This window comes from Limulus polyphemus, unplaced genomic scaffold (assembly GCF_000517525.1).
Source record: "Limulus polyphemus unplaced genomic scaffold, Limulus_polyphemus-2.1.2 Scaffold7502, whole genome shotgun sequence".
NCBI lineage: Eukaryota > Metazoa > Arthropoda > Merostomata > Xiphosura > Limulidae > Limulus > Limulus polyphemus.
In genome coordinates this window covers 16,925-29,127 of record NW_013673112.1, presented here as the reverse complement: position 1 = coordinate 29,127, position 12,203 = coordinate 16,925, and the positions used below count along the sequence as shown (strand labels likewise).

The following is a 12,203-nucleotide window of genomic DNA, read 5'->3' as shown; positions in this document are numbered from 1 at the left end:
AATAACTGGAACTGTGATAGAGTAAACTACAATAACTGGAACTGTGATAGAGTAAACTACAATAACTGGAACAGTGATACAGTAAACTACAATAACTGGAACTGTGATACAGTAAACTACAATAACTGGAACTGTGATAGAGTAAACTACAATAGCTGGAACTGTGATACAGTAAACTACAATGGCTGGAACTGTGATAGAGTAAACTAAAATAACTGGAACTGTGATACAGTAAACTACAATAACTGGAACTGTGATACAGTAAACTACAATAGCTGGAACTGTGATACAGTAAACTACAATGGTTGGAACTGTGATACAGTAAACTACAATAACTGGAACTATGATAAACTACAATGGCTGGAACTGTGATAGAGTAAACTACAATGGCTGGAACTGTGATAGAGTAAACTACAATAACTGGAACTGTAATACAGTAAACTACAATAACTGGAACTGTGATAGAGTAAAGTACAATAACTGGAATTGTGATACAGTAAACTACAATGGCTGGAACAGTGATAGAGTAAACTTTGCAAGTGAATCCACTCCTTGACTACGTGAGTTTCTCAAGCAGCATCAACAAACTAAATTCTTCATCACTACTGATGAACTCACATTGGTTCAGGTCAAGGGCACCCACAGAAAAAGCAACTCAACTTTCAAACAAATTATGAAATCGAAATACAAATACCTTATGATTTTCCAATAACATAGGAGAATAATTTTACGTATCTAGTAACATTTTTTGTTTTTGAAAATCCAGAGCGGGTCAAATGACCCAACTTGCCCCTTTCTGAGGGTACCCATGGTTCAGGTTATCTATCTTACTAGGATGTCACAACATCAACAAACTACTTCATCACCAATTGAGGAACTCACAATGATTCACATTATCTATCTTACTTGGATTTCATGACATGAACAAATGTTGTTGCGGTTAAATATCTTTAAGGATGTAATCTTGATAATATCTGGCTTACAATATGATGCTTCCTTAAACTACAGCACTTGTGAACATGAAAATTTCTATCTCGTAATTCCTCATTCCATGCAGCTAGTTCTGATATAAAGTATTAATCTATTAAGAAAATAATCCTTGTTGGATATGTCATTTGATGCTAATGAACATTAATGTATTTTTATGAAGATTATTTATTAAGCTTTCTGCAAGGTTAAAGGAGTAGCAAAAGGATTTAGATTGGAAGAAGCATTTATTTAGTGATTTATATATTTATTTGTCCTTTAGCTTGAATCATAATTCAAGAACGATAAGGATCTGCATAGTCAAATCTTCACACATACCTTTTGTACATGCACGTGAAACAGTAATGTCTAAGATCAAAATCTGGACTTCTAAGTAAAACTGAGTCTAAACTTACATTGTAAGTATCTAATCAATGTTGTTTGTTGTACTTAGCACAATAAGTCAATTTTGTATCTTGCAATGCCCATAGACTTCCAAGCTAGCAAACAGGAAGATACTAAAGATGATATGAGCAACTCTCTATCCTCGCTCGCTACTGAAAGTGGATTCCATACCTCCAAGATCTTTCAGCTGTCATCCAACTCAAGACTCAAAGTCCTCCAATATATAAATAATTCTATACAATATATTTGCTGTTGTGTATTTATTTTTTCTTACCTAACCATTTAGAGGCACGTTATCTTCTCAGTGATGTAACTCCCATCATACCCACTTATCAGTTCACGATATATTAGGTATGGGTTTCTTTTACCAGTTTGATATTCATACTTGAAAAAATATATATAGCTAAGTAGTTTCAGAAGGTCAAGTACATTCTTAAATAAATACGAAGAAACTAATTTTCATGTATATAGGCACACGCATTTAGGTTACAACTCTAATTAAAGGATTCTGTAGAGGTAAGAAAACATTTTTGGTACATGTAACTTATTTCTTGTGATTCTGTGCTGTGGACTTCTGTCAAACTGGGTTCAATTCTGGTATACAAATGTGGTTTTTATTTCTCTGTCCAACAGTTAGGAGTTCCTACATTTTTCAAACTGCTAATGAAATAAGGCAGCCATTTATATACCAAAGGCTCGGAAATCAAGACGTGCAACATAAATGTTTGTTGTGTAAATAATATCATTTAATGGGTCCCAAAATTAGGTCCTCATAAGTAATGATATAAGCCCTTGCACTTGTGCCTTTTAAAACTTTTATTATGAAATGCTGAGCACACCTGTTTTCTACTTTTAAATAATGTTTTTATTGTTCTTGTACTTTCTTTTCAAACAGATTTTAAACAGTGAATTACTGAGAAAAAGTTTAATTTACCTGACAGTTACTGTAGATTTGGCAACATTTTTGTTGATAATGCCTGTGATAAACTAGAATGATATTTCAATAATGAATCAGTTAACTTCCTATGAAAGTCAGACATGCATTTCAACAAAGTTCAACATTTTTTTAACATTTCTGTGCATCTACAACAACCTGTCTTAACAATAACATCTTTGAACTTATTTTCTCTATGATCCCTACAGACTGTGATAAGTAATTTTTTTTTTAGTGTAATAATTCTATTTGAATCCATATTGTTTGTTTGTTTTTTAAGCAAAGCCACATTAGGCTATTGCTGTGTCCACCGTAGGGAATCAAACCCCAGATTTTAGCATTATAAGTCTGTAAACTTACTGCTATTCCACCTGGGAGACACAAATCCTTCAAATTATCAAATAAGAATGTGTAAAAAAAAATCTATTGCACGTTCTTTAATTTTAAATAGACTAAAATTAATGTTATATGAATAAAATCTGTTGCACCTGCAGTGATGTTAAACAGAATAACGTGCCAGTTATGAAGGATTTAATGTTCACAGACAAGTCACTTCTTTGTGTGTGTGTATTTTGTTTGCAATGCACCTTAGTACATACACGCTGCCTTTGTAGACTTTACTATTTGAAATCAATTTGATTGAGATCTCGCAGTCTGATGACAAACAAGTGCTCTTATGAGAGAGATGGAGATATTATAAAAAGACAGTGTGTTTAACAGCACATCCTGTACAGTAAAGTATAGATCGAAACTGTGACTGTAGAAGGTATTTTTATTTGACACTGTATTCTCTGGGATATTTTTGTGATCTGTAGTTTTCCATAAAAATGTGAGCTATTCACATATCATTAATTTAGTCCTAGCAAGTTACTCTTCTCAACCACAATCGCTACATTATAACAAAAACCTCATTTTTAGTGGTTTGTAAATCAATAACAATAATCTTCTTTTGATTGTCAACATCATTTAAATATATATATATATATATAAAAGCACACGATTCATAAAGTTCTAAATAATTTTGTATTCGCTAAGACTAATTAGACTGATAGGAAGAGAAAGTTACTCTTCACATAAGTATTAGTTTAATATTTTCTCTCAATATGTAGAAAGTAGAATATACACTGTTCCATAAATTATGAAAAATGGTGAACAAATATTAAACTTTTGAGGACTATTGTAGAAAATTTCATATATTTTTTTCTGTAGATAGACGAGTCCAGTTCTCCTTTTATCTTCACTGGATGGTTCATTAAATATGAAATATTTTATTAATCAGGGTTCTCTTTGGAACCGTAGGTATCTGCCAGAATAAACTTCAGGGTCTATACAGCCTTAAAGGCCTTTTTCTTTTTAGGCACTCCTCACACTTCAGGGTATGTATATTTCCCTAAAAGTTTTTATACTGTTTGAATAACACCAGTTATGTCCATCAACAAATCTTGTGATTATTTAGCTAATTTTGTTATATAAATCTGTAATTTGAAAGTTTTGTTTTGTAGTTACAAGTCTGTATAATGTTAATCTTTCTTGCATAACTATAGACAATAAGAGTTATTTGTGAGTAATCATAGTGGAACAACTTGAAATACTTATACATGAGGCTTTATTTTGTCCAATTGTTATTCCTCATTGGTTGATATTTGATTTTAGGTCTAGTCGGGTATTTTCAGAAATCGCTCAATTTTTACATGAAATGTTACATGTTTATAGATATTTTTTTTTTACTGAAGATTCATTGAATTGATTACAGTTATGGAACACTGTTTGTGACTCTAAAACCTGATTATCGATTAGCTTTATACATGTTCCATTATGTTTAAGAGAAATGTCTAACAAATGATTTTTTTTTTATATATACTATTGTTTCTTTAGCCATTACAAAATTAAGAATATCTGGTATCACCGATAGCAGTCTTGTTAATGCTAAATAACTATTTCATTGAAACCTCCATTTTGTTAATGTGTGGTTAGTAGTATTTCTTAGTCTCATTTCTGTGGTGGTTACAATAATAAAAATTCCAAGAAAGCAACAAAACTTGTTTACAAAAAAATAAGGTATAAATCTCAATAAATCGCTAACATGAAATACAACAATTAAGCCATGATAAACTAGGGAAGAATAACAATTAAGAAATATGGCTGCAACAATGTGACAATACTGAATAAAACACTGTGTAGTGTTATGGTGTGCATTTCACCTGTTTTAAACAAACCTACTTACTTTACAACTTACACCTTTAGTTTCATAAATTAAGCAAATTTGGACAGAAGACTGTAGTCTCAATGGCTATGCTAGAATAAAATTCAAAAGGATAAAAAAAATTAGTTCGTAAGTTTTATCTTAGCACTGTATAATTTGGGGAATAAAAAAACAAACTTAAACTTTGTAGTATTTATTTCATACACAATGTGTTGTGCTTAGAATCTTTATGAAGGACGCAGAGTAATACAGCCTTTTTCAAATATAAACAAAAATATTTTTATGCAAAACTGTTTAAGAATTTCACAATTTCCATTCTGTACACCTTATTAACAGAAATTTCATCACATGACAACATTATTGTGCTCTAAACAATGAAAAAAACATGTTAAATCATTCTCTTTACATTTTCTACAAAAACGAATGATCAATAAATCTCAAAGTAAAGACAAAGTAGTTCCACAGTAATAGTCCCACACTTCTTGTCAACACTAAGAAACCATTTGGATGTAGTCCCACACTAAATAACTGTACAGATGTAGTCCCACACTTCTTGTGTCAACACTAAGTAACCGTACGGATGTAGTCCCACACTTCTTGTGTCAACACTAAGTAACAGTACAGATTTAGTCCCACACTTCTTGTGTCAACACTAAGTAACAGTACAGATATAGTCCCACACTTCTTGTGTCAACACTAAGTAACTGTACTGATGTAATCCCACACTTCTTGTCAACACTAAGTAATTGTATGGATGAAGCCCCACACTTCTTGTCAACACTAAATAACTGTATGGATGTAGTCCCACACTTCTTGTGTCAACACTAAGTAACTATACAGATGTAGTCCCACACTTCTTGTGTCAACACTAAGTAACTGTACTGATGTAGTCCCACACTTCTTGTGTCAACACTAAGTAACTGTACTGATGTAGTCCCACACTTCTTGTGTCAACACTAAGTAACTGTACTGATGTAGTCCCACACTTCTTGTGTCAACACTAAGTAACCGTACTGATGTAGTCCCACACTTCTTGTGTCAACACTAAGTAACCGTACTGATGTAGTCCCACACTTCTTGTGTCAACACTAAATAACTGTACGGATGTAATCCCACACTTCTTGTCAACACTAAGTAATTGTATGGATGAAGCCCCACACTTCTTGTCAACACTAAATAACTGTATGGATGTAGTCCCACACTTCTTGTGTCAACACTAAGTAACTATACAGATGTAGCCCCACACTTCTTGTGTCAACACTAAATAACTGTACTGATGTAGTCCCACACTTCTTGTGTCAACACTAAATAACTCTGAGTAGTAATCTACGTAGCCTTGTGAACATGCTTGTGCATTTGAATCTAGTTTCAAACTAACCATGGGATACAGAATTTGTAATTTGTTTTAAAACAAACCATATGATAACATCATGCTATAATATTTCCACCTAGCTTTAAATGTGCCAGTGAAAAATTACCTTATGAAGCAATGTTTTATAGCATCATTTCAAACTTAACAAGTAAAACCATGCTTCTCTACCTGTGTTTAATCAATGGCACCAAACTTAACAAGTAAAACCATGCTTCTCTACCTGTGTTTAATCAATGGCACCAAACTTAACAAGTAAAACCATGCTTCTCTACCTCTATTTAATCAATGGCACCAAACTTAACAAGTAAAACCATGCTTCTCTACCTCTGTTTAATCAATGGCACCAAACTTAACAATTAAAACCATGCTTCTCTACCTCTGTTTAATCAATGGCACCATTAAGCTAACGATTGTTTTCTTTATTTCATAATTACTGAAGCTCAACAAGCTGAGTGACTACAGTTGTCTTGCTAGAGAAATAGAAATTGTTTTATTAATAATTTTGTTGAAATAAATCCACTTGTTCAATACTTGTGAATGAACACAGTGAATATGTGAAAAATGGAATAGAAATTAAAAACTTAATAAGAACTTATTGCTACTGTTAATGTCACAAAATACATCTTTTAGTTAAAACAGTTTTAATACATATTAAAACTAGTCTCATTTAAACCTCAACATAAAAGGTTTAAGAACAAGACCCTGTTGTCAAGTTGAAGAACACAAACTCCTCACAATTTTGTATGTAGGCTTTTAACCCCACAGAATATAAATGAAAAGGGGGGGGATCAACAGGTTTAACTGAACCAATCTACTGGAAGATTGTAATTTTTCAAATTGCAACTTCTACTTGTAGAACAAAGATATTGAGGGCTCCCAGGACTCAGTCAATAGATTTACAAAAAAAAAAAAACTGGCATGGATGTGAAAGGATTTTATTGAAAATAAGTATATAAATTTAGATTTAAAACTTTTTTGTACTGAGGACCTCAAGGAGGGACTGTATAAATTGACACACCAGTACTAACTGCTATATTGGCATAGATAAAACAATACCTTCCAAAGCAAGGTCAGTTTAAAAATATTTTTTATTTGTTTCTGAATATTGCCTCCTACAATCATAGTACTGCATAACCAAACCTGTTTAATTGTATGAAACCATAGGTTTTTATTTTCTCATTAACTAAAGGAAGACTAATAATCATACAGTATAGTTAAGGATGAACAGCCATTTTGAAAAAAATTAATAAATGCATTTAAGTATATAATTGTTAATTTTTTTACACTTAAAAAAATCAACTTTTCTAAAATGTTTAACAAAAAATATACTATCCATTGTATTTTCAATATAAAGAAACTTTCATCAATATATTTTGTTACTAGACATAGGAAGTGTAGTTTTACATTCTCCCAGTTACCTGTCAGAATTAGTTTTACAATATAAAATCAGAAAGATAATTCCAGGCAAACCTAACCTCATTGAGTTATATTTTTCATTTACTGTTTCTGGTAATACAAAACATTTTGCTTTTTATAGAGAGATTTCATATTTAGTGAGTCTAAGTTTCATTAGTTTAGGTAATCATAGTCGCACATAAAACCCCAAAATAGGCAAAAGAATAAATAAAAGACAACCTGATACTGTAAGCCTTGATGGATGAATCCTAAAGTACGTATTCTAAGATAATAGTAACATATAAACCACTTTGTGGCAGTTGCTGCAAAATACGATAAAAAAGGGACTAAAGGCCTGTAAATGCTTGTACTGAATATAAAGAACAAAGAAAACCCCTTTCGAGTGGTTTCAAACAAGACAATGGTTACTAAACATTTGTAAATGCTTCTACCGAAAGTAATCAAAGAAAACCCCTTTTGAGTGGTTTCAAACAAAATACAGTTATGACTGGGAATAATGCAGACAAAAATATTTTGTACATTTAAGGATGAAAAAAGTACTGCTTTAACTAAAAAGGTTTAAGAACAAGACCGTGCGTCAGATTTGAAGAACACGCAAAACAAAATTAACCGAGAAAGAAAGAAAGTATGCTTATAAAAAGTTTTAGCTAAGAAAACATAAGCTTATAAATGCAGAAACATTATATTAACTGAGAATATGAGGCTATCAACTGAAGAAAGAAGTTCAAAAGGCATTATTTTAAACAAAGAAAATTCTAAACATAACAATGTAGCAAACAATGAAAAATTACCTTTTAATATATCAAATTAGTGTGGGTTTGTTTAGTCTTCACTCTACTGAATGATTCCTATTTCAATAACAATGAAACTAAAGGGAGAACAGAGCTTATGAACAGGTTTTTGTCTTGTTTTTTGTATTTGGTCACTTAACCATTAACTGTGAAATACACCTCACAATTTCTTATAACATATCCTAGGACTAATCTCTAGTGCACTGTTTCTCTTAACAGTCCTAGGACTAATCTCTAGTGCACTGTTTCTTATAATCTTGAAACTAATATCCCACTTAAGTGAATCTCTATTACACTGTTCCTTGCTCCGTGAATCTTTAATATGCTGTTTTTTGCTCCGTGAATCATCCTCACACATGTTTGTTCATTACTATGTGTATCAAAGAGCTTATGGATTATTTGTCTCTGTGATCCTCTAGTTTATAGTTAATTTTATAGTTTCTTTCACTGTGTTTTGGACATATGCATAAGACATAACCCTACAGCAACTTTATGAACGAGTTTATGTGGCTAAAACAAAGGGAAGGTAACAGACAATGACTCATTAAAACAATAACTGAATTCATCAAACACCTTAATTCTATAAACTATTTTATTCTTCGAGTTATATTACTTTAAGGCACATGAACTTTATAGCATGTATTTATATACAGTAACTTTAACCTTCCATGGTTCCTTTTAGAGGTATAATTACAGTAGAAAAACACTCATAATATTCCAAGACGATTAAATCCATTTTAAAAATCTAACTAAATAGGATTAATCAAATTCAGAATATGAAATAAAACATCATTATGGAGAAAAACTAAACGAAAACATTGTAACAACCATTTTAGATATGAAGTAAAAAAAAAAGACTGTTTTCTAGATTTGAAGCTTGTTAGTTTGCTAGAAATAATATAAAGTAAATGTTACTTTGATGTGTGATTTAAGGCACAATATTATACCATTAAACAAATACTACTGTAAAATTTTAAAGACAAGACTACGTTTAGTAAACAAAGTCACTGGTTACAAAAATAAGCTGTTAGAAAGATGAGAGATTTTGTTGTGGTTCTACAAAAACTTGACTTCAGATTCTCTCGTAGGTGGCTTCAGCTTTACATCCATTCAATACGAAAACAGTACCATCCTAAAAATGTCAATGAAAAACAGAGTTAAAATAATAAGATCTTTAAAGGTTTTAAGTTTCGGCCCTTTCAATTGTTTCTTATAAACACAAAGTGGTATGGCTTTTCTGAAGATAATTCGAGGAGCAACTGGAAAAGAGATGGTTCCTAACTATGATTTCTGGATGGACTTTCCTTTATTGGTCAGAGTAAGTGTTGTAATCGCGGGTGATGACTCTTCTGTTCTTTTCTTTATTCTGCTATTTAGAGTAATAGAATTACATGCAGTAATAATCATTACTCTTGTCCATTTCTTCGAAGAGGTGGTGTAATTACACTTATGATATGGTTGCAAGAGATTAAGAATTTGAAACATTTCGTACACTGTAAGAGTTATAATAGAACTAAAACTGTAGTACATTATCCAATTACATAAATGGTTAAGAATATGAAAAATCTGAAATATAAAACAAAAACTGGTTACAAAATTAACTACGTATCACAATAAATAATGAGAAGAAACCGGTATTAAATTGTACGACTACCAATATTTGCTGTCTAACGTTTCTAACCAAGTACGTAGTGTTCTTTAACTATTCTCTGACATTCACACTCCTAACTTCATAAAAACAACAAAGATATAACAAAGTTACAAGGACCAGTTATTTTAATCAAACAGACAAGGAGTGCCAGTGAACGTTGTTCTAACGGAAAAGATACAAGAGTCTTTAAAGATTCTCAGATTGTATGGAAAATTTTCTACAGAAAGTTACCACAATCAAATCAATCCAGTTTGAAAAGCAAGACATTCACAGATTGTTTTACATTTTAAAAACGACTAAATTCAAACCTTATCCTTCCCAATGATTTAGACAATTTTAAAAAGGGTGTCACTTGGTCATAACTATTTATTTTGAGCGCAAAACTACACAATAAGGAAATGAATCTTAGATTCTACAGTTGTAAGTCCAGAAACTGACCACTGACCTACAGGGACATAAACCTGAATCTGTTCTACATTAGTTTCACAGTAAAGTCTTAGCTTACTGTATAATGGAATTAAATGTCCTTGTAATGTTCATTACAGTTTTCACTATATCTTCCAAAACATCCTGGCCAATGCAACTCATCATGTGTATCAGTATATTTCTTGATACAAGATATTCACTTGAGTTTGGCCATGACTAATTTGTTACACCCAGTCAGATATTCCTTTTTTTTTAGTGACTTCACAGAAAAAACGGTTATCGATTAAATGTGTTGATTAGTTCTCTCATGTCAAAAGTAACATGCTACTATATTCCAGTTTTATGATGATTTCATGAGTCAACATTAACTGGCATTCTGTGTTGTGAAGTTTTATTTTTGCTATGGGTTTCCAGGTGTCAGAAACTTTACTATTGTTTTAATGTGCATTAGGACTGAACTACAACTGTAATTATTCGTAAATCTTACGGAAAGTGTTCACTGGATTGATTCTTTACTCCTGTAATTTTCTCTACATATTTGAGAATTTCCATGTTGTTGATTTGTTTCTTTTTACATACTTTATACAGTTTTCAAACAACAAAAGATGACAATGTAAGAGAAAAAGTAAATAAACCTTAATGGCTGCATACGTACTTACATTAGAATGAGAACGGATCCTGTTGAGAGACCTCTATCAGTATGGGGGCTCGTTAGAGGACATCCATCAGGACAGGCACATTTGGTAATCAGATTAAACACCTACAAAATTCTTAAGCAACTTAAAATGGCTAAATTTTTTAATAAAGCGTTGACTATTATATTTATTAGCTTATTCTACAAGCATTCCAAACAATAAGGTTATACAAATATTTGCTTAGTTTATTTATCGCTAAATAACACACTATTCAATAACCTGCAGTAATAACAAAAAAATGTGCTAATGAGATTTTTATTTTAAAATTTTTAAACCAACACTTCAAAATACTTACAATTCAACACCTGGTCAACATTTAAACTATACTGTAGACTAGAATTTTGTATGTAGAATCCGTTGTATAAGTTTAGTCAAAATTCACCATTCCAGTTTTGAGATATTCTGACCACAAAATTGGGACAGACAGGGGAAAAACCAATATGGCACACTCTGTGAAGTTTTGCAGGGGGAGGGGGATTGTTTTTTTAAATGAACAATAAATTGCTTACCTGTCTAATAATAAATTTTATACAGAGACACAATATTTCTTTACACATTTGTAGCTTTATCTTTTATTTCTTTGTTTTAATTATTTCCGTTTTTCTGAGTCGATAGTTTCTCCTGACTTGTTCCATTTTAACTTCCGTTTTGCTTGTTCTGTTATGTATTTTTAAATTTAATTGTATTCTTCATCAGAGATGTGACAATTAGTGATTAAGTTAATTAACCAACACATCTTTACTAAAAATATTATATTTTTTCTTCTACACTTAAATCTATTTAAGTTAAATAATTTTTCCTAACAACCTAAAACGTTTCGCTTTAAACCTCGCCACCTTATCGTCATATTTTTTCTTCAAATAAATCTTACAAAAATGTATATGTAACCAAAACCTCACAACAAAAAAATAAAGCACCTTGGTCAGTAACATACAATTAGAACAATGAATCAAACATCTCCAGATATTCAATAACAATTCCATCTTTCATCAGAATAACCATTCAGGCTCGAACATACTTTTATCATACACGTTACATAGTTTTACTAAAGTGACTGAAATTTTACACATTTTTGTTAATGTAAAGAGCATTCTCAAATAAAATTAAGAAACTGAGAATTTTTTACTTACATAGTGTTCAGATCCAGGTTTACATAGTGCTCAGATCCAGGTTTAGTTGTTTTTACTTACATAGTGTTCAAATCCAGGTTTAGTTTGTTTGTTTTTACTTACATAGTGTTCAGATCCAGGTTTAGTTTGTTGTTTTACTTACATAGTGCTCAGATCCAGGTTTAGTTTGTTTGTTTTTACTTACATAGTGCTCAGATCCAGGTTTAGTTTGTTT

The 12,203-nt window shown here is 31.4% G+C and overlaps 2 protein-coding genes across 2 annotated transcripts in view; one reads left to right on the top strand and one right to left on the bottom strand.

Moving 5' to 3' along the window:
* LOC111089825 overlaps positions 1–2,604 on the top strand; it is a 10,465-nt gene extending 7,861 nt beyond the window's left edge. The window contains exon 3 of the mRNA XM_022402967.1: positions 1,458–2,604. Within this exon, the coding sequence (XP_022258675.1) occupies positions 1,458–1,499 (42 nt within the window). The 3' untranslated portion in view covers positions 1,500–2,604. The remainder of the gene's footprint in view (positions 1–1,457) is intronic.
* Positions 2,605–9,616: 7,012 nt separating this feature from the next.
* Positions 9,617–12,203, bottom strand: part of LOC106474667 — a 14,053-nt gene continuing 11,466 nt past the window's right edge. The window contains exons 5-6 of the mRNA XM_013935360.1: positions 10,824–10,924; positions 9,617–9,653 (exon numbers count right to left, since the gene is read on the bottom strand). Of these exons, the coding sequence (XP_013790814.1) occupies positions 9,617–9,653; positions 10,824–10,924 (138 nt within the window). The remainder of the gene's footprint in view (positions 9,654–10,823; positions 10,925–12,203) is intronic.